The 21,767-nt window shown below is 48.0% G+C and overlaps 8 protein-coding genes across 8 annotated transcripts; 5 read left to right on the top strand and 3 right to left on the bottom strand.

The window, feature by feature from the left end:
• The first annotated feature begins 133 nt into the window (after positions 1–133).
• Positions 134–1,848, top strand: EDB91DRAFT_1104869 (uncharacterized protein). Its single transcript, XM_041317400.1, has 7 exons — positions 134–271; positions 321–909; positions 959–1,049; positions 1,106–1,431; positions 1,481–1,686; positions 1,743–1,779; positions 1,818–1,848. The coding sequence occupies exons 2-6, from the start codon at positions 529–531 to the stop codon at positions 1,777–1,779; spliced, it is 1,041 nt and encodes a 346-aa protein (XP_041182051.1). The 5' UTR covers positions 134–271; positions 321–528; the 3' UTR covers positions 1,818–1,848.
• Positions 1,849–1,875: 27 nt separating this feature from the next.
• Positions 1,876–2,786, bottom strand: EDB91DRAFT_601502 (uncharacterized protein). Its single transcript, XM_041327834.1, has 2 exons — positions 2,642–2,786; positions 1,876–2,590 (listed from the first exon to the last, which is right to left on the bottom strand). Exons 1-2 carry the CDS (start codon positions 2,676–2,678, stop codon positions 2,091–2,093), a joined length of 537 nt encoding a protein of 178 aa, XP_041182050.1. The 5' UTR covers positions 2,679–2,786; the 3' UTR covers positions 1,876–2,090.
• A 744-nt stretch (positions 2,787–3,530) lies between these two features.
• On the top strand, positions 3,531–3,739 carry EDB91DRAFT_1243612 (uncharacterized protein; the record flags this gene model as incomplete). Its single annotated transcript, XM_041322320.1, has 2 exons — positions 3,531–3,675; positions 3,723–3,739. The coding sequence occupies 2 exons, from the start codon at positions 3,531–3,533 to the stop codon at positions 3,737–3,739; spliced, it is 162 nt and encodes a 53-aa protein (XP_041182049.1).
• An 80-nt stretch (positions 3,740–3,819) lies between these two features.
• On the bottom strand, positions 3,820–5,900 carry EDB91DRAFT_601541 (uncharacterized protein). The gene is made up of 2 exons (XM_041327835.1): positions 5,408–5,900; positions 3,820–5,342 (listed from the first exon to the last, which is right to left on the bottom strand). Exons 1-2 carry the CDS (start codon positions 5,624–5,626, stop codon positions 3,957–3,959), a joined length of 1,605 nt encoding a protein of 534 aa, XP_041182048.1. The 5' UTR covers positions 5,627–5,900; the 3' UTR covers positions 3,820–3,956.
• Positions 5,901–8,908: 3,008 nt separating this feature from the next.
• On the bottom strand, positions 8,909–11,184 carry EDB91DRAFT_601103 (uncharacterized protein). The gene is made up of 7 exons (XM_041327832.1): positions 11,165–11,184; positions 10,857–11,113; positions 10,503–10,804; positions 10,386–10,449; positions 10,259–10,340; positions 9,608–10,209; positions 8,909–9,550 (listed from the first exon to the last, which is right to left on the bottom strand). The coding sequence occupies exons 2-7, from the start codon at positions 10,953–10,955 to the stop codon at positions 9,008–9,010; spliced, it is 1,692 nt and encodes a 563-aa protein (XP_041182047.1). The 5' UTR covers positions 10,956–11,113; positions 11,165–11,184; the 3' UTR covers positions 8,909–9,007.
• Positions 11,062–13,882, top strand: EDB91DRAFT_601217 (uncharacterized protein). The gene is made up of 12 exons (XM_041327833.1): positions 11,062–12,110; positions 12,168–12,192; positions 12,245–12,500; positions 12,555–12,651; positions 12,708–12,746; positions 12,799–12,867; positions 12,914–13,034; positions 13,086–13,192; positions 13,248–13,386; positions 13,434–13,648; positions 13,702–13,760; positions 13,816–13,882. Exons 1-11 carry the CDS (start codon positions 11,405–11,407, stop codon positions 13,746–13,748), a joined length of 1,821 nt encoding a protein of 606 aa, XP_041182046.1. The 5' UTR covers positions 11,062–11,404; the 3' UTR covers positions 13,749–13,760; positions 13,816–13,882.
• A 1,144-nt stretch (positions 13,883–15,026) lies between these two features.
• On the top strand, positions 15,027–17,376 carry EDB91DRAFT_1243608 (uncharacterized protein; the record flags this gene model as incomplete). Its single annotated transcript, XM_041322319.1, has 13 exons — positions 15,027–15,116; positions 15,172–15,553; positions 15,600–15,737; positions 15,788–15,812; positions 15,865–16,120; positions 16,176–16,272; positions 16,329–16,367; positions 16,419–16,487; positions 16,534–16,654; positions 16,707–16,813; positions 16,869–17,007; positions 17,061–17,275; positions 17,330–17,376. The coding sequence occupies 13 exons, from the start codon at positions 15,027–15,029 to the stop codon at positions 17,374–17,376; spliced, it is 1,725 nt and encodes a 574-aa protein (XP_041182045.1).
• Positions 17,377–18,511: 1,135 nt separating this feature from the next.
• On the top strand, positions 18,512–20,945 carry EDB91DRAFT_1343810 (FAD/NAD(P)-binding domain-containing protein). The gene is made up of 11 exons (XM_041325793.1): positions 18,512–18,673; positions 18,723–19,461; positions 19,512–19,536; positions 19,590–19,845; positions 19,915–20,011; positions 20,067–20,105; positions 20,158–20,226; positions 20,273–20,393; positions 20,445–20,551; positions 20,607–20,745; positions 20,799–20,945. Exons 2-11 carry the CDS (start codon positions 18,756–18,758, stop codon positions 20,893–20,895), a joined length of 1,656 nt encoding a protein of 551 aa, XP_041182044.1. The 5' UTR covers positions 18,512–18,673; positions 18,723–18,755; the 3' UTR covers positions 20,896–20,945.
• Positions 20,946–21,767: the final 822 nt, after the last annotated feature.

Genomic DNA, 21,767 nt, shown 5'->3' with positions numbered 1-21,767 from the left:
GCTTATCATCAGCGCTGTACTACGTAGTAAGTTTCATCGAGGAATACACGATCTCGCAATTCTGATCTTCGAGTGAATACTACACAGATCATTTTCTATTTATAGCTCTCCGGTTGATCATTTATTGACTTCCAATGTGTTTCATGTGCTACCTTCTTCATGAACGTGGATCTTCTTATTCAATCCTATTATGCATCAATTGCGCTGATGCGGTGGGCGTGGGCGTCCCGATTTAATACTGCGTCAAGTTTCAGGGCCTAGTTCATATCAAGTGAGCAATGGGCATCATCATGACTTGGCACCCACATGGTCAGTATTAGGTGACTTGCTGTATTCTTGATCGGCACGGTTATCCATGGAGCCGTACAGTTATCCATGGAGCCGCACGACAAGCGCCCAACTGTGAGACCTCGGTCGGTGATGCATACCCCGCGTTATATAACGAGGCACCAAGATGATCGAAACTCGCACTCGCACACTGATACCATCCCACACATCAGTTTTATCTGATCTATCATCTGTTCTATCATGTCATCAAGTTGGACACCGGATGAATCTCCCGGGACACTTCTCGCAGAGAAAGGTTGGTTACAGGGTACAGTTGTCAGCGCCGTCGCCTACGGCATTGACGTCGCCCTGTACTGCATGTGCTTCCACCTCCTTTTCCGACAGATGACCCGCACAAATTACAAAAAACACCTGCCCCTACTCCTGTACATCACCGTGACTTTCATCCTCAGCACCTTGTTCATGGCAACACTGGCCGAATTTACGCAACTCGCATTCATTCAAGATCGCAATTACCCAGGTGGTCCAAACGCATTTGAGAATAACATGTTTGCCATTCCTATAGACAATCTTGGAAACGTCAGTGGCTTAATAACAATGATCCTTTCAGATGGATTGGTCGTGAGTAGTACTCGATGATGAAAATGTTATCGCTAATGTCTCAACGCAGGTCTGGCGCTGCATGGTAATTTACCGAGGGTGCAGGGTGCCACTGTGGATCGTCATGGTGTTCCCTAGTCTGATATTCCTTGCATCCGTCGGTCAGCCACTCCTTTCTTATGTCTTTGTATCTGATACTTACCATTGCATCGGGTAGGTCTTGGAATAATGTGGATACTTCAAGTAACCACCACATCCCCATATTTTTCCTCGACCAACATCAACTATACCGTCCCCTATCTGAGCGTCTCGCTCGCACTGAACATCATCATCACGATCATTATCGTACTTCGTCTCCTCACATATCGTTATCGCATTTCCAGAGTTCTCGGCTCCAGCTACGGCACTCAATACACGTCGATTGCCGCGATGATCATTGAATCCGCAGCCCTTTATTCTGCGTTTTCAGTGGCATTTCTGACACTCTTCCTCCTGAATAATCCTATCTCTGAGACATTTATTGAGTCGCTGACTCAGGTTCAGGTGAGCACAGCTAAATGGAGGCATTAACGCTGCTGACAACACACCCCAGATAATTGCGATGCTGCTCATAGTTTTCAGAGTTGCGCAAGGAAAGGGTTGGTCTCAGGACACCGCGAGCAAGGTGATGACCTCGAGGCCATCAGTGCAACCCATCCGCATGGGTGATTTCAGATCCGGTTCACGGGACGCCTCAAAAGCGTTCGCCGATTCCAGTATCACAGTGACGCATGAGACCTACAAGATTGGCGACGGCGAGTCAGCGTTGACAGATGTAGCTGTGTGAGTCGCTTAGACGCCTACTGAAATAATAGCTGGCTGGAGAGAGTGAACGTGGCTGCGGTCAAGTAAGAAATTAAAAAATCTGTATGTACTACTGCGATAGTAAGATGGACCTTGGGCTTGGGTTGCTCGCGCTCCACATCAACATCCATGACCTCCATGATGGGCACTCAGCGAAACCTTGGCATTTACAGTCCCGCAGATTGTCCGGGGTGATGGCCTCCGGCGAAGCGACCACAACCCAACCGATTACAATACTTATCATACTTAGTACAAGATGAGCGACCGCGGCTCAGCATAAGCGGCTGTGTGACGTCGCTTAGATACTGGGTACAACTTGAACTTGATCTAACGTTTCGAGTCCGCCAAATACTATCAGCTTAGTCCCAATGCTCCCTCCATTGCACCCACTGTTCGTAGTTCTCGTCAAGTGCAGAATATGCCTTTTCCCAGTCTCTGCATACCAATGTGTCCCCCACTCTGTCCTTCTCATAATTAACGCTCAGAAAGTCTCCTATCTCCAGCGTATGTGCGGCCTCACACATCAAAGTCTGCCGAAGATAATTGAAACAGTGATTTACGTGATGGGGTAAGGATTCAGGATCGGTGGGGTCGAGGAGAGCTGTCTCAAGTTTCCATAAACAGTGGTGCTGATGCTGGAAAACCATCACGAAAGTTCGGTGCTGTGGTCCTAGGTGCGTGCGCCCAAAGCCTTTCGGCCACGACGCGAGGTTCTCCCACTCGAGTCGAGCCACCGCGTCGGATTCATTGAGGGAAAAATGCACACTCTCGTGAAGAGTCGTCGCAACGGCTTCATGCGTGAGGTCGACAGGGAACTCCCATGGATAATCGTCACCAGTATAAGTGTATTCTATCGATTCTAAAATGTGAGGTCAGTCCGTTTATCTTTTCAACATGTATGGGGAGGTACTTGCGATGTTGTGTCGGCTGCAGTTTGATGTGAGCATGCCATACGGTGACAACCATACTAAGCATCCCGAACATCCATCCAACTACTAGTTCTGCGCGAGAAATCATGAACTCTGTGTGCTAGTGACAGGCCCTGCGCCACAGGGATTGATTATCAGGGCTGTTTACCAGGGGCCAGAAACCCTGCTGATATGAAAAGTGAGCACTGCCAGTGGGTTAACCAGAATCACAACGTAACTGGTCCCCCTACCACTGGTTTCAGGCTGTTCTTTCGTTTCTAGCTGTACCAGACTAGACTAAATGCCACCTCGACTCAAGCCTATCATTCAAGAATTGCCGCAGGCTGGCCGCATGGGGCTGATGCGCCCCGAACCGTCCGCGGATAATGATACGTCTTTCGGCCTCACCATGAAGTCCTTACGTCACCCTTTCGCCTTCTCGTGCTCCGAGATCATCCTGAAAGATATACAGCAAAGCAGGTTCCGGTATTTCGTTCTGCCAGCGTTATTCGAGACATCGAACCCCAAAAGCTGGATTACAGGGAGCATGCTTTTGCTGGCGTCAGGCCTGAGGCAGCGCCTCATGAGCGCGTGTAATGTATAGCCAATATCAAATGATCGTGAGTTCACACCAGTCATGCAGGGACTGAGTACCTAATCCATCATAGTATTGACAAGAATACATCTTATGGCTGGCTCCGAGGGATGACAAGACCTGTGCAATCGAGTCAGTTGGACAATGTAGTGATAATCAGAGCGGAAGGCTGTTATACTTCTTTTCATAGGTTACCCCGCATTGAACTGATGTTTAAAGGGCGCAACAGTACTAGTCTGACTTCGCACAAAACAACGCATCTTGAACAGCAAACTTTAGGGAAGGGTATCATCACCATGACCGCGCTTAACACCAGTAGACTCACTTTCTACGTCCTACTCTTGTCCATTGCCTTCACACAAGTCCTAGCAGTCAGTGCTACGCCTACTACCCCCGGTGCTTTCGCTGTACGAGCCGATGATGACATCGATTATTCTAATTGTCAGTAGGTCCCGGCGAGTATGTGAAGCCTGACTGATAACTTCTAGCACCCGATGGTCTTTAAAGCCTATAACTTGACTTGAAGGGTTGAACGTTGATGCCAAGGCGATTTGAAGCATTGCAGGTATGGCAGCATATGCGAGGCTTGTGGGTCACACCTGGGAATACAAATGACGTGTTCGCGCACGCCTGTGACTCATGAAACGTTGAACTTTGACTCCGTAATAAGTACATACTTGTAGATAGTATCCAAGTCACCACGCAATATATCTACTGGTCCGTCAGCCCGGCAATATGGGCTCCTGTGGTGCTTGGCCCATTTCCTCTCTCATTTTTGCAATAATAGTAATCACCCCTAGAAACTCATTCACCTTACTCCATCTATCCTCAAATTCTTCAAACGGCGGTGGTACGGGGGTCTCAGCATCAAGCCAGTCGAAGAGGCCGACGGTGGTCAATTTAGGCAACATTATATGCAGTTGACAGGCCACGGCGGTGGGATCGACGATGGGAGAGATCCCCACGAAAAGTCTGGTGATTTTCTCGTTGGGAATGGTTTTAGAGAAAGGCTCGCTGTTGGTGTCTACGGGACATGCGCAAAAGGGCATTTCAATGCTGTGCAGGCGCCGGCAATGATGTATTAGGTGGACGAGTCCTATGAAGGTGAGGGATGGTGGGACCAGCCAACGAGCCGCACTTCCAAACGAGAAATTCTCGAGCTGAGGCCAGGAACGCGCCATTGTCTTGAGTGAGGCATCATCGATGGCCGAAGTGCACATCCAATCGAGCTGTAAGTCCGTTAAGCAATTAAACCACAACATCGGGGCAATCGCGTCAAAGCCAAGTGCAAAGCTGGGATTAGCAAGTATGTCTCTGTCAAGCAAGGTGCTGAACGAGAGGTTGAAGTCGAAATGGAGTTTCTCAAGAGCAGGAGAGAAGCACTCCGAGATGGAGACAATGAAGTCTGGAATATCCAGTGGATCATACGGGTCCATATCTAGGTCATTATATTCGACGCGCAAGTTAATTGTTCGACAGGAGAGAAAACGGATGTTTCTGAGACAATGATTAAAAACAGAAGGTGTCGGTGTAGTGATGTGCACTTGATCAAGTTGGGAGAAATGCGTTGGAGTGGGATTGGATTGCGTCTCGTTGATGTCGTAGGATCTCAGGCTGAAGTGCAGAGACTTCAACAACGGTAAAGAAGCCAAGCGAAGAAGCGCTTGTGCGTTAAGGGCCCCTGTGCCAAGATGCGAGAGCTCCCGCAAGCCACACAGGGCTTCGCAAATCGCATCCGAACTTTCTTCAGAATCACCGTCATATACGCAGTCGAGTTCCTGAATGGATAGACATCGAGCTCCAATGGAAGCTAACAAAGCAGATTTGGCGAAAGAGGGGTTGCTAAAGCTTGAACTAAAGTCCAGCTGCACCGACGTGATAGTTGACCTAAGGAGGGTGTGCAACAACGGAAAGAATGACTCTTCCCCACTCAACCAAACCAAACTACGAAGGTCCGGCAAGAGCGGTGATGGCGCAGAAATGAGCGCCTGCACGACACAATCGTCTATGATTTCTAACTCAGTAGGGGAGACCCTGAAGGAGCGGATACGTTGTGCATATTGAGCGATAATTCTCCACTCTGCATTTAAGAGAGGTCTTGTGAGCATCTAAGTATTTGAAAATTAAGTATTCAATATTCAATACCCACGTGTAAATATTTTGTTTCGCTCACCAACATTCCTCGCAAGCCAAATGTGTACACGACGCTTTCAGGCAAGCATGAGAGCAATGGCTTGAACCCATTTATATCTTTCCAAAGGGTATCGAGCGCAGGCTCCTTGAATATCCTACAGGTTCTTGCAAGAGCAGCAAGTGTAGCACAAGAGACTGGGCTGTAGTCTTCATAGATAGAAATTATGTCCAGTAGGATGTCTGGGTAAGAGACAGACATGCATGATTGCAAAAGAAACTCGCCGTGGAGTCGTAGGACATGGCGCGCTCGGCACTTGCCGCGTCCTCTTTTTCGTGTCCCGCAATGCAACCTCAACGATGGAGAAAGCAGCCAATTCGGAATCGCAGCCGTGTCTTCGCGTTCTTTGCCACGTCCTCAACAACTCCATGTCTGGGATTTCTTGGTAACCTTCTTTCTCGCCGTGCCCCCATCAATGCATCGGCTCTTTATCAGATAAGTCACCATAATTTTTTTCATCTTTCGCCGACTTTCCACCCCTTCTGATTTTGCTCAGCTCATGCCTCGACGGGCCCACTCCCCCATGCCGCTTTCCGTATTCGGAGGAGGTAGTGGCTGCTGTTACAGGCCCTCGGGCATTCGACGCATCGTCGTCATCGTATACCTGAGACAAAATACCAGGCTGGTGATCTGAGTGTGTTGAGAATGTGTCAGACTTCGTGGCGCAGTCTTGATACCAACAGCAGAGGAGCGATGTTAAGTAATGTTGACGCCCTAGTTGAACCCGTCGATTGCAATGACCTTATGATATGCTTTCTGGCGGGATCATAGCACGAGATATATTCATGCCCACTCTCCAGATTGAAGAGGGAGGGACTCTTGGAAATGCGAGCGTGCCAGTTGCCATCCGCTGCCTGTCAGTGCGACTTTTTTCTTCCGCGGATAAAAAGACGAGCACCCGTGGATTTCCATAGCGGGGATGTACCGCGCTATTGATTGAGTTCTAGGAGACAATTGTACACATACAGCCGCATGCCTGAGTGCGGATTTCGGATTCTTGAAAGTTATCAGGTTCGGTGCCAAACCCTGCTGATATGGGTAGTGGGCACTGCCAGTGGGTTAATCTTGAAGAATATTCCCTGCTGGAGTAGCTCTCTCACGTAGCGGTGAAGTCCGTCCTTTCGAATCGTTTCTAGCCAGTCTACCCCAATCCTCCTAATGCAGCCCCGAGTCGGGGGGAAGGTATTGCCGCATGATTGCGTGGGCTAATGCGCCCAAAGCTGCCCGCAGATAGTAAAAATATATCGTTAGATTCTTCTGTTTCCCCGCGATGTCCTTCTACGTCTTCTGATGAATTTGAGTTTGGTGGTATCTGTGATCAAGTCGTGATCTCCATCATGGACCCTGAACTCGAAGATGAAGATATATAGCCTATGCTACGTACGTAAGAGGCGGACTCTCACGCATGGCTCATTGAATTACCCTTGCCCGGATATCATGTTCAGTCCGAGGCTAAGCCATTCTCCCTATCATGATCTTTTCCTCGAGCAGAAACCTTTGAGTCTGACACCAAACGAAGTCATTGACTCTGCGACCCTAAAGTAAACCTGCGTACTTCGTCGCGAACTGTGTTCCATTGGCCTCTTGTCATTGTAATCTTATGCACATTCATCAACCTGTTGCTAGTCTCCGCCCCCGCCTTTCTCCAAGGTTCCTCCGTATCCTCACATAATATCATCATTCGAAAGAATATCCACCTTCTCCGTCGGCCTTCTCAATATATGCGGTTCGACGAGATCGCACGGCCGTCGCCCCTATTCCGAGAGAGTCTATAACTTTTCCCATCTCTGTTAGTTTAGTGGATCATCAATGCATTCTGCACCTTGAAGGCACGTTTTCAATGACTATCTTGCTATGCGCATGACACGTGCTGGCACAACCCTGATGACCGCAAAGTGGTACATGTTACACAAGGTGTCTGTTTCTCTTCCGTTTTCTTGTACTTATTCTATAGACTGATGATATAGAAGGTTTCAACAATATTTAAATTCAGTACGATTGACTGGGGCATGGAATTTTGTGAATTACACGTTGCCCTGCCGCCCAGTTGATACTCCAACTTGCAAAACTTGGCAATATGGCGCTGAATCCATCAGAGTATCGACAAAGACTGACAAGAGCATACAGTAGGATTATGATTCTATCTCGTCTTGAAATGACATTCAGACCAACACCACATTGACATAGGGACCCTTCTCTGAGGGATAACAAGACTTTGTTGATTGGAAAATGCAGTGAGAATCTGGCCCAAAGCTACTTCGTTGCATTTACCCTCACCAAACTGATATCTAAAGGGCACAACTCATCTCAAACCACACCACTCATCTCAAACAGTAAACCTCTATCTTTACCATCACCATGCTTAACATCAGTGAACTCAGTTTGTACGTCTTACTCTTGTCTGCTCCTGCACAAATCGTAGCAGTCGGTGCTGCGCCTAGATCGATAGACCAGAATCCATTTTTATTCATTCACCGCTTTTGTTTACTTGTGGAGCTGGACAAACAAAAGGGTCCCGCCTGTTACAATACTTCGTCGGGCGAGATACCCCAGAATGGTACTGGACTGCGCAACTTCTATGATACGGTATGTTGATGCTGCGTCTGATACCCCTCTGAGCTCACTGCTGGTATGACTACTTATCACCGACTCATCATGGTATGTTTAACATTGTCTCTGTTACTGATCATTCCAGCATGAGCTCAGCATTAGTACTCGCAGGTTTCAACATGATCCGCTCAGGGCTAGCAACCTGGTCATTAGCGCGACGGCTTTCTCGTCTTCTCGAATGTTTGACTTTGATGATGATCCGACCGATACTGTTCCCCAATCTCCAATGGCCAACCTATATACTGTGAGACGAGACAGCCGAAGAACTCGGTTGATAGTTCGGTGGCTTGTGTTAGTGACTTGTGCTATGGCCTTGAACGACATTTGGGCAGACATAGTGACCCAGTGTTGCTTTATGGCTGCTGGAATGTGACGGCGGTTTCCAACCATGGTGAGAATGGTGTCCGAAGACAGTGCCAAATGAGAAAGTTGCGCAGTCCAGTGTCATTCTGGGGTATCTCGCCCGACGAAGTATCGTGACAGGCGGAACCCTTTTGTTTGTCCGGCTCCACAAGTAAACAAAAGCGGTGAATGAATAAAAATGGATTCTGGTCTATCGATCTGAAGGTACTATCCCTTCCGGTGCAATCGGCACCCCACAGAAGTCGTGACACTTTTGTTACAATTGGTCACAGGCAGTCACACAAAACCCTGCGAAAAAGCGTGACTGCCGACTTTTGTGGGATGCCGATTGCACCGGAAGGGATAGGAGTTGTTATACGCATTAGACCCTCCTAACATATGACAGTTGAATGATTTGTCCCCGGGACGGCAACGGCTACTTTCCTTGGTCAGTTTATACATTTAAATTTAAATTACAGCATGGAGATTATCAGGCGCGCCCAAAATATGTTCAGTTTCAGCTTCAGTATCTGGGGATTTGACCGAGCCGTCATATATTATATATAACATACATTTGATCCGAGTTCGAAACGAATACAACACTTTGAGAACCACCCTATTGAATCATATCTATGCAAAGAAACCCCATAGCGCAAGCCCGCTCAGCCCTACGAGAACAGTAAGTACCCTCGCCTCGTCCCCTGCCGTGCTGCACTCTAAAATAAGATTCAAACCGCCACGCCTGGGAGTGCCTGTACGGAGATCCATCAAGAAATGATGGGTTTTCATTTTCCTCTCCCTTGGTCGGGAGGAGGAGGCGAAAGGGCCGAAGGACAGTAGCGGTACTGCGAGTGGGATGGGAATGCTTGGAAGCGCGAAGGGCAGGCGTAGCGCTGGTCTTCGCTCGGTGCAGCTCAGGGAATGAGGGAGCCCGTGCTCGTCGGTACGAATAACGTATTTCCCGCTCTCATCGTATAAGCCAAAATTAGCGGGGGTAAGAGATAGGGGCAGCGAGGCGGGAATGAATGTCAGTGCAAATGTGTGTAAGCGTGGAATCATGTGTGCGATTTGGGATGCGCAAACACGCAATGACTCCCCTGTGGCTGGCGGAACCAGCGTCAACCGCAGGTGTCGCAGCCGTGGAAGGGCGCTGACGGATTTGGCTAGTGTGTCCTGAAAAATGTCGAAGACCTCGGTATACGGTCGGGGGACAAAACAAAACAAACGTACCACTTTTAAGGATGACCTTCTCGCACACGTTATCTCCAACGTGGTCAGTCCAGGGCAAGCACCTACAAGGTTTCTGACCAAGCTTCCACTTTCGTATGAAGAATGGAAAACGAAGGCAATGCGGAGTTCAGTAAGACAGTGCAGGCTCTGCAGCACCCCCACAACCAAGAGAGGTGCAAGGTCACGGATGATTAGCGGCTCCTCGATTGCTAAGTGTGTGATTTGGGGATGGGAAGGGGCCATGCCTTGAAGGTGCTCCAACGAACCAGCAAAATGGGTAAGGTTTGGTAATGCGGATGGATCAAGTGAGGGGAGAACATGAGGACTCAATGCAGTGCGGGATGTACGAAAAGATCGCAGATGTTGATGGGCCTCTAAAAAAGCTATGAAGGGACGCTTGGCGGCCATCGGTCCTGGTCCCGAAGACCAATCCAATACGATATCCCCTAGAGATAGAGAATGTAGGAGAGGCCAACGTGCGTGACAGAGCGGATGCACTGTTCCGTCCAATATCAACGGCCCTCCTAAAACATGGAGTTCCTCGAGGTTCGGGCAACGTCGGATCAGCATATCCCAAAGGCGACCGTCGAAAGGAAGAGCATCTACAACATGTGAATGCACTAACAAATCATAGATCGACAACGGACATACCTTGAAAGTCATCTGCATGATGAACATAATATCCATATTTCAGACTCAACGAGAATCCACGGAGGTTCTTGAATTCCAGTAACTGGACAAGATTAATAATTGGCATAAATTTTTGACATGGACATACATGACTGTGTTGGCTGGGTATCACAGATCCGTAACATGTGCCAAGTGTGCGCAGTCGTGGGCACCTGTGACGAAATTAAGTTCTTGAAGAGAAGGATGAATCACCGATCAGACATACGACACTCGTAGGGCGAACCACATATCGTCACATTGCGGTATCTCATTCGCGTCCCAGATGAACGTATGGAGTGCATCCAGTTTCGGCGCAAGTTCCCTCAGTAGCCCTGAGATCGCAATTCCATTGAGGTCGGTCATGTAGTCGGAGGAGCCGGAAGAAAATCGGATGTAGAGTTTCTGGACATGACGTGCGATGTTTGGGCGAGAATGGAGCATCGACAGTGTCCTCTGGCATTGTTCTGCGGTCCCGAGGTGTACATGGGCGTATAGTACGGGGCACGTGCTAGCGAAGAGGTGTTGGCTCTTCGTGCTAATTCAAGAAGAATCAATTCAGAAGTGAGATCGAGATACTCACCGAGAGTGCCAGGTTGAGAATATCTATTCTAGAGGATAGGCATGATGTCACCTCTAGTAAAAGATCGCCGGGTAAAGTGGCAAGGTTTGGAGAATTCATTCCAAGATGTTCTGGGTGTCCGAGATTCAGAGTACAGGAGTCGTAGAGGATATCGCGCTGCTGTCTAGAAATATTGTTCAGGGTAACTTGGTGTGTGAGAGCAAGGACTATATAGTGTCAGAGCTCAGCGCTGTTTGTCAATGAGCGTGGCAAAGTGACTGTTCGCTCCTTCTGACAACCTTCTATTGCAACTTACTTGTGACACTTACATACACCAAGTCTCTTGTACTTCTCAAAAAGGTGCCAATCGGTCATTGACAGGTCACTTGAGAAGTGTCCATTCATGACTCATGCATACATGAACATCTGACCATGAATGATAAAGTACGTACTTATTAAGCCGCAGTGATGGAACTCCGTCCTTCCTACCGAGGGCATTTATAGTACTGATTATCAGTGATTATCTCAAGATTTATCTTTTCTTTACATTCTGTGCAACTGACTCCATCATGGCGAACCAGCTGACCCTTCCTACTCTCGATAAACTCAGAAGTTCAGTTTCTCCCGATGTCGATGTTCAAGCGGTAGCCGGTCAATGGTTCTCAGCTTTCACGGAAGCGATCCAATCGAAGAATGTACCAGCAGTTATAGATCTCCTTGTCGATGATGTCTTCTGGCGCGATATCCTGGCCCTCACATGGGACTTTCATACCTTCCAAAGCACCCCTGCTGTTGAAAAATTCCTCATAGATCAACTCCCACTGTTTACTTTGTCTTCTTTCACGCTCAAGAAAGATCTTGTAGAGCTTCAGAGACCATATCCCGATCTCGCATGGATTCAGGCATTTTTTGACTTTGAAACTACAGTCGGAATTGCCTCTGGGGTGTTCCGACTTGTACCACTTGCGGATGGTTCATGGAAGGCCCATGCGATCTTCACGAACTTGGAAGATCTCAAAGGTTTCCCTGAACAGAACGGTCCCAGGCGAGACCACCAGCCAAACCACGGAAAGTGGGCCGCGAAGCGTGCACGTGAGATTGAGTGTCTCGACGAAGAGCCCAGCGTCATAATTATAGGAGGCGGGCAGAGCGGGCTCGATGTTGCAGCGCGGCTTAAGATGCTTGGCATGAAGAGTCTAGTGGTGGAGAAGAATGAGAGAATCGGTGATAATTGGAGGAAGCGTTATGCAGCGCTTTGCCTTCACGATCCCGTCTGTGAGCATACCACTCTTTCAGCTTGTCTTTACTTCTGGCTCAATTACTCCCCAATAGGGTATGACCACATGCCATACATTCCGTGAGTCACACGCCGCAGTGCGTCGATTACTGTCTCACCAAAAATCGCGCAGCTTCCCCTCCTCATGGCCTGTATATACCCCCGCACTAAAACTCGCAGATTGGTTGGAATCATATGCACACAGTATGGAGCTCGATGTTTGGACCAGTGCCACCGTGATGTCCGTCATTCCGGGTACGAAGGGGAAGAAATGGAGTGTCGCAGTGCAACGTGCAGACGGAAGGGAGCGGACCTTTGAGGTCAATCATGTCGTATTTGCCTTGGGCTTCGGCAGTGGTGTGGGAAGAATCCCAGATATCCCAGGGCAGGTACGTTCGATCCATGGATGTAGGATTCTAAGTTGGTACCATTCTCGTATATAGGACGAGTTCAAGGGGCAGATATTGCATTCCAGCAAACACAACCTTGCGACTGATCACGCAGGAAAGAAGGTTGTTGTTGTTGGGGCGTGCACGTCTTGTAGGGATCTTCATCATGAATGTTGTATTTTCTCTGCTAATTAAAAGAACATTTAGCTCACGACATATGTGCCGACTACGCTGAAAATGGCATTGGTAGATGATTTCTCACAGTACATTGATGGTATTCAGACGAAATTGGGCGCAGATATAACTATGGTTCAACGTGGCCCGACTTACATCATGACCAATAAGGAGGGGATGCCGAGGTTAATGGGTGAGTTATCTCCTCTTCACAACTTGACTACCACAAACGCATCCAGCGATGTTCTGGGAGGGTGGCCCTCCAACTCATATTGCAGATCGCACGAGCGCGTCTTTTCCGAATTCGCTGGTCAAGTTACTGCACCAACGCCTTACGAAGGAGATTGCTGAGGCGGATAAGTGCGTATCTACACATTATCTCCCAAGTTACCTGATAGAGAAGAGACTCAGGGAGCTTCTTGATGGGCTGCGAAAACGAGGCTTTAAGTTAACATTTGGCGAGGACGACTCTGGCTTTTTGCTTATGGCGTGGAATAAGGGAGGAGGATATTATCTCGGTTTGTCCATTTTCGCACGACAGCGAGACTGCGCTGACTATAATTCATATATTAGACGTTGGAGCTTCACAGATGATCGTCGATGGAAAGATCAAACTCAAGAGCGACGGGCCAATCTCGCGCTTTACGCAGACAGGTTTGCTTTTCGAAGACGGTTCCTCTCTCGATGCGGACGTGATCATCTTCGCTACTGGGTACGCTTTTCTTACTGACCAATAGATATCACGATTGACATTGTCAGGTACGCTGATCCACGTGCTACCTATCGTGCGCTGCTTCCGGAGTCCTTGCATGACAAGTTGCATCCTATCTGGGGCCTTGACAAAGAAGGAGAGTTGAACAGTGTCTGGCGCGAAGTCGGTGGGCGCGGCAAGGAGGGAGAAGCACTGAATGGTATATGGTGCATGATGGGGAACTTGGCGCTTTGCAGGTTCCACTCCAAGCATCTCGCATTGCGTAAGTCGTTTCTCTACTCCCGAAGTCTGTTTAATGAGCTTGATCAAATTCAGAAATCAAATCATACGAAGAGGGTGTTTTCGGGACGAGGTATCAATGAAAGGCGCTTCGCGTGCGCAGCGTATGTTGTATGACATGATTCTGATATCCACAATGGTTTGTACAAGTATACTAGGGGATTGAGGAATGTATCGTGGGGCCCACAGCTAGGTCTCACTGTGTCACAGACGACGGACACATTGTTCATTGGATGTCGCTGCGTAGCATCCACATTTCAACGGCTGTTCTACAACTATCTGTATCTTATCTAGACTCAACTCATACTGTAACCGCACTTGAAGTTTGAGGATATATAGATATCATTTATATCTACACACTGCATGGTTTGTCTTAGTCTGCGTGCACTGGCGCTAGCGAATTGGACGCGTATGTTAAAGTCACGTGTGTCGTGTCTCCCATCGACTCGGCACACTTCTCATGCATACTGTCGCGCAACCACGATCCGCGTAATGACAAGACTGGCCCGCCTTTCTGGCCGTACATATTTTAGACTTAGGCGGATGACCTTGTCCGTGACCAGTTTGGGTATAGCTACATAACTCTTCTATCGCCATATGAAACCGGAAAGAGGTTGTTATCACCACCTCAGGCGCTGGTGAAATGTCCGTTTCATTTGCTAAACTAGTGCACGCGAGACGGTGATTATGGGTGATTTTGGGTGACCAGATGCCAGTTGGACATCATTTGTTCAGGCTCTTCTGCTAGTTAACCTCACCTCTGTCCAATTCCGTCGAGCGGTGGCACACTGAAGCTTATCGACATTACACTTTGCAATTATTTTAAACTAAGTAATCTTATCGTGAGTTTCCTCTTCATTGACTCTTCAGCGTTCGTAACGACTCACCACCATGATGCTCACAAGGACTCTCCTCTCCTCTGCCAGCATATTCTCTGGAAAAGAACTAGAGGAGTCATGGCCACGAATGCCCTGAACTAGGGTCCGATGATCGGACCCTCAGATTGTCAAACTGACCTACAACCGGATGATGGTGATTCGCACACAGTAAGCTCGTTATCGTCATCCATTCGACGGTGATTCAGTGACCAGTCGGTGAAATTCGCCTGCTTTTGGTGTCATCTGTAATCTATTTGGATACAGTCAATTTCTGGTTTCCGCTAGTCTAACCAAGTCAGACCGTGAAGCGAGGAAGACATTCCTTCCTTCTTGATGATATCAAGGGTTTCCGCAGTGAATGTTCGTTACGAGGCTCATAATGAACAAAATCTGGCCACGAGGTACATATTAAGCCGCAGCGATAGAACTCTGTCCCAAAGGCAGCTATAGCGGTGATTATCTCCTCTTTACACTCTGACCATCATGGCGAACCAGCTGACCCTCCCTACTCTCGATAAGCTCAAAAGTTCAGTTTCTCCTGATGTCGACGTTCAAGCGGTAGCCACGTCAATGGTTCTCAGCTTTTCACGGAATGCGATCCAATCAAAGAATGTACCAGCAATCATAGATCTCCTTGTCGATGACTGTCTTCTGGCGCGATATGCTCGCTCTCACATGGGACTTTCGTACTTTCCAAGGCACCCCTGCTGTTGAAAAATTCCTCACAGATCGGCTCCCACTATTTACTCTATCTTCTTTCACACTCGAGAAGGATCTTATAAAGCTTCAGAGACCATTCCCCGATCTTGCGTGGATTCAGGCATTTTTTGACTTTGAGACTACAGTCGGAATTGCGTCTGGGGTGTTCAGGCTTGTACCACTTGCAGATGGCTCATGGAAGGCCCATACGGTCTTCACGAACTTGGAAGATCTCAAAGGTTTTCCTGAACAGAACGGTCCCAGGCGGAACCACCAGCCAAGCCACGGAAGGTGGGCTGCGAAGCGTGCACGTGAGATTGAATGTCTCGACGAAGAGCCCTGGCGTCATAATTATAGGAGGTGGGCAGAGCGGGCTTGACGTAGCAGCGCGGCTTAAGATGCTTGGCATGAAGAGTCTAGTGGTGGAGAAGAATGAGAGAATCGGTGATAATTGGAGGAAGCGTTATGCAGCGCTGTGTCTCCATGATCCCGTCTGTGAGCATACCACTCTTTCAGCTAGGTAGTATTCACTTCTCGTTTAACAGGGTATGATCACATGCCATACATTCCGTGAGTCTCACATCTCAGTTCGTTAATGATATCTAACCAAAAAATCATGCAGCTTCCCCCCCTCATGGCCTGTATATACCCCTGCGCTGAAACTTGCAGATTGGCTGGAATCATATGCACACAGTATGGAGCTCGATGTGTGGACCAGTGCCACCGTGATGTCCGTCATTCCGGGTACGAAGGGAAAGAAATGGAGTGTCTTGGTTCAACGTGCAGACGGAAGGGAGCGGACCTTTGAGGTCAATCATGTTGTGTTCGCCTTGGGCTTTGGCAGTGGTACAGCAAAAATACCGGGTATACCGGGGCAGGTACGTCCGATTCATTGATGTAGGATTCTCAAGTCGATGTCAACCGCGTACATAGGACGAGTTCAAGGGGCAGATATTGCATTCCAGTAAATACAACCTTGCGACTGATCACGCAGGAAAGAAGGTCGTTGTTATTGGGGCGTGCACGTCTGGTAGGGATCGTATCATGAATGTTATATTTTCTCTACTAACTAAAAGAATGCAGTAGCTCATGATATATGTGCCGATTACGTTGAACATGGCGTTGGTAAATGATTTTTCATAGCACATTGATGGTATTCGAGAAAATTTGACGCAGATGTGACCATGGTTCAACGCGGTCCGACTTATGTCATGTCCACAAAGGAGGGCATGCCAAGATTAATGAGTGAGTTATATCCTCTTCGTAACTTTACCACCACAAACGCATCCAGCGACGTTCTGCGAGGGTGGCCCTCCCACTGATATTGCGGATCGTGTGAACGGGTCTTATCCGAATGGGTTGGTCAAGTTACTGCACCAACGCCTTACGAAGGAGATTGCTGAGGCCGATAAGTGCGTGACTACATAGCATCTCCCAAGTTTTCCTGATAGAGAAGAGATCCAGAGAGCTTCTTGACGGGCTGCGAAGACGGGGCTTCAAGTTAACATTTGGCGAGGACGGCTCCGGTTTTCTGTCTATGGTATGGAGTAAGGCAGGAGGATATTATCTCGGTTGGTCCGTTGTCAGACTAGAGTGCGCCTGCGCTGACCAGAATCCATATATTAGACGTCGGAGCTTCACAGATGATCATCGATGGGAAGATCAAACTCAAGAGCGATGGGCCAATCTCGCGCTTTACGCAGACGGGTTTGCTTTTCGAAGACGGTTCCACTCTTGATGCGGACGTGGTGGTCTTCGCTACCGGGTACGCTTTTCTTACCGAATCATGGACATCGCGACTCATATTGTCAATGTCAGCTACGCTGATGCACGTACGGCATATCGTGCGCTGCTTCCGGAGTCCCTGTACAACAAATTGTATCCTATCTGGGGCCTTGACAAAGAAGGAGAATTGAACAGCGTCTGGCGCGAAGTCGGTGGGCGCGGCAAGGAAGGGGAAGCACTCAATGGTATATGGAGCATGATGGGGAACTTGGCGCTTTGCAGGTTCCACTCCAAGCATCTCGCATTGCGTACGTCGTTTTCTCTGCTTTCGAAGTCGGTTTGATGAATTTGATGACATTCAGAAATCAAATCATACGAAGAGGGTGTTTTCGGGACGAGGTATCAATGAAAGGCGCTTCGCGTGCGCAGCGTATGTTTTATGACGTGATTCTGTTCTCAATATTCAAATGGATTGTACAATTATAATAGGGACTTCAGGAATGTACCGCTGGTCTCACTGTGTCACAGGTGACGGACATTTTTCTCATTGGATGTCGCTGCGTTAGCACCCACATTTCAACGGCTGTTCTGCAACTCTCTACCCCAATGAGATTATCCTATACAACTGGCACACATTGAGGGACTTTACACGGATTACTCGAACTCGTAGAGTTGTAATGACGCGTTTCAAACTTGAAGGTGACGGACAACTTGCTGAGCCCGTTGGAACCCAGTCGTCGGCGCACTACGTTATCACTAGCATGATTCACCTCCTTCTAGCGTACAGAAGAAAGTCTAGAATCAGGAATCGCTCAATGTAGCATCCATTTCAAGTCATCACACATTATTGGTTCGTTATGTCTGAATGTCTAGCTAATTATTGCTAGTTAGCTTCTGTTAGCTTCCAATTAGTGATCTTATCCCGTATTGTCCCACGGATGCTGATTTGCCAGGTGAAGCACGGAGTTTGAAAATTTGCAGTTGCCGATTGTGCTGGTGTTCCTTCTACTCCTTACATCGTATTCTTCGTGCCTATATGCTATGATCGTGGCCACACCTCATGGATTGCGACTGTCCCTTGCTGCGCTAGACGCGCTTGAGAACCTTCCGATGGATTTCACTGATCCTAGGTGACTTCGCCTGACTGAACCAAACAACCAAAGTTGAAGTGTCTCATCTCATAACTCGTAAGTATCAAGACATGTTGTCGTCTGGCGACAGGCGCCGGCAAGACGCTGGAAACGATCCTTCCCTTGCTACTCTCCCGACAAGATGACAGTTGCTGTCACACTATTGAATTTTTGTTCTCCGTGTCAGCAACCAGACCAGTGCTAAGGCGCGAGGTTACCCTTCATTGATCTTTAACGATCATCTAGAACTATAGGAGTCGTAGTCTCGAATGCCCGAACCAGGGTCCGACGACCGGACAATGTTCTGTCTCACTGACGAACCCAACCGGATGATAGTGATTGGTACATTGTAAGCTCGTTATCGTTGCCCATTTAGCGGGTGATCTAGTTGGCTTTTGGTTTCATAGTGACATTCTGTGATCTATCTTGATACAGTCAATCAATTTCTAGTTTCCGCTAGTCTAACCAAGTCAGACCTTGAAACAAGGAAGACGGTCGTTCCTTCTTTATGATATCAAGGGTTTCTGCAGGGAATCTTCATTATGAGGCTCATAATGAAGTTCATCTGACACTGGGGTACGCATTAAGCCGCAGTGATAGAACTCCGTCCCAAGGGTATTTATAGCGGTGATTATCTCCACTTGTCACTCTGTCCATCATGGCGAACCAGTTGGCCCTCCCTACTCTCGATAAACTTGGAAGTTCAGTTTCTCCCGATGTCGACGTTCAAGCGGTAGCCAGTCAATGGTTCTCAGCTTTTACAGATGCGATTCAATCAAAAAACGTGCCAGCAATCATAGATCTCCTTGTCGATGATGTCTTCTGGCGCGATATCCTGGCCCTCACATGGGACTTTCATACCTTCCAAAGCACCCCTGCTGTTGAAAAATTCCTCACAGATCAACTCCCACTGTTTACTTTGTCTTCTTTCACACTCAAGAAAGATCTTGTAGAGCTTCAGAGACCATACCCCGATCTCGCGTGGATTCAGGCATTTTTTGACTTTGAAACTACAGTCGGTATTGCCTCTGGGGTGTTCAGGCTTGTACCACTTGCGGATGGTTCATGGAAGGCCCATACGGTCTTCACGAACTTGGAAGATCTCAAAGGTTTTCCTGAACAGAACGGTCCCAGGCGGAACCACCAGCCAAACCATGGAAAGTGGGCTGCGAAGCGTGCACGTGAGATTGAATGTTTCGATGAAGAACCCAGCGTCATAATTATAGGAGGTGGGCAGAGCGGGCTTGACGTTGCAGCGCGGCTTAAGATGCTTGGCATGAAGAGTCTAGTGGTGGAGAAGAACGAGAGAATCGGTGATAATTGGAGGAAGCGTTATGCAGCGCTGTGTATCAACAATCCCGTCTGTGAGCATACCACTCTTTCAGCCAGGCTGTATTCACTTCTTGCTTGATAGGGTATGACCACATGCCATACATTCCGTGAGTCTCACATCTTAGTTCATTGATGATTATCTAACCAAAAAATCATGCAGCTTCCCCTCCTCGTGGCCTGTATATACCCCTGCGCTGAAATTCGCAGATTGGCTGGAATCATATGCACACAGTATGGAGCTCGATGTTTGGACCAGTGCCACCGTGATGTCCGTCATTCCGGGTACGAAGGGAAAGAAATGGAGTGTCGCAGTGCAACGTGCAGACGGAAGGGAGCGGACCTTTGAGGTCAATCATGTCGTGTTCGCCTTGGGCTTTGGCAGTGGTATGGCAAAAACACCGGATATCCCAGGGCAGGTACGTTCGATAAAATTAAAATTATTCATGGATGTAGACTTCTCAAGTCGATGTCGACCACATACATAGGACGAGTTCAAGGGGCAGATATTGCATTCCAGTAAACACAACCTTGCGACTGATCACGCAGGAAAAAAGGTTGTCGTTGTTGGGGCGTGTACGTCTGGTAGGGATCATATCATGAATGTTGTATCTTCTCTGCTAACTAAAAGAATGTTTAGGTCACGACATATGTGCTGACTACGCTAAAAATGGCATCGGTAAATGATTTCTCAAAGCACGTTGGGTGTATTCAGACAAAATTGAGCGCAGATGTGACCATGGTTCAACGCAGCCCGACTTACATCATGACCAGTAAGGAGGGTATGCCGAGGTTGATGGGTGAGTCATATCCACTTCACATCGTTATTACCACAAACGTATCCAGCGATGTTCTGGGAGGATGGCCCTCCCACTGATATCGCAGATCGTGTGGGCGCGTCTTACCCGAATTTTCTGATCAAGTTACTGCACCAACGCCTTACGAAGGAGATTGCTGAGGCGGATAAGTGCGTGTCTACATATTATCCCCCAAGTTGCCTGATAGAGAAGAGATTCAGGGAGCTTCTTGACGGGCTGCAAAGACAGGGCTTCAAGTTAACATTTGGCGAGGATGGCTGTGGTTTTCTGTTTATGCTATGGAGTACTGGAGGAGGATATTATGTCGGTCCGTCCATTGTCAGACTAGAGTGAGACTGCGCTGACCAGAATCAATATATTAGACTTTGGAGCTTCACAGATGATCGTGGATGGGAAGATCAAACTCAAGAGCGATGGGCCAATCTCGCACTTTACACAGACAGGTTTACTTTTCGAAGACGGTTCTATTCTTGATGCGGACGTGGTGGTCTTCGCTACCGGGTACGCTTTTCTTACTGAATAAAAAATGTCGCGATTCACACTATCAATGTTAGCTACGCTGATGCACGTGCTGCCTATCGTGCGCTACTTCGGAGTCCTTGCATGACAAGTTGTATCCTATCTGGGGCCTTGACAAAGAAGGAGAGTTGAACAGCGTCTGGCGCGAAATCGGTGGGCGCGGCAAGGAGGGGGAAGCACTGAATGGTATATGGTGCATGATGGGGAACTTGGCGCTTTGCAGGTTCCACTCCAAGCATCTCGCATTGCGTACGTCGTTTTCTCTGTTTTCGAAGTCGGTTTGATGAGCTTGATTGAATTCAGAAATCAAATCATAGCGAAGAAGGAATTTTCGGGACGAGGTATCAATGAAGCACTATCTCCGTCCACAGCGTATGTTGTATAACATCATTTTGTTGATGTCTGAAATGAATTGTACAAGTATGTTTCAATATCTGGCGTGTTACTGGTACACATCTACGAGGAATGGACGGATAATTTTGAGATTGTCAACACTGACTGTTGAACATACTTATGTCACCTGTTCTACTGGTTACTTCACCTCCTCGCAATGCCGTCGGGCGATGGCAAACTGATATCGACATGATATATCAACACTGATCACTTGTTTGAAACTAAGTCGTAGTATTTATTCCGACTATCTAGCAGCAGCTGTCATGTTAGTACACTGAGTAGTGAGCTTCCAATTAGGTAATCTGATCTCCCTTTCATTGAACTTCAATGTTCGTCATGACTCACCAGCATGATGCTCACAAGGACTTTGGTCTCTTCTTTCAGCAAGCTCTCTGGAGAAGAATTATAGGAGCCATGACCTCGAACGCTCTGCACTAGGGTTTGACGACCAGATAGTCCTCTGTCCAGCTAACGTACCCAACCGGATGGTGGCGATTGAGTCTTGGCCATTGTAAGATCGTTTTCGTCACCCATTCAGCGGGTGATCCACTGGCAGTTGGTGAAATACACCTGCTTTTAGGTTGATGTAGTAGTGACATGCCTATCTGGAT

The sequence above is a fragment of the Suillus paluster genome (genome assembly GCF_016628075.1).
Source record: "Suillus paluster strain FC165 chromosome Unknown EDB91scaffold_5, whole genome shotgun sequence".
NCBI lineage: Eukaryota > Fungi > Basidiomycota > Agaricomycetes > Boletales > Suillaceae > Suillus > Suillus paluster.
Note: the sequence above shows the minus strand (reverse complement) of the source record. Positions and strands in the feature narration are given on the sequence as shown.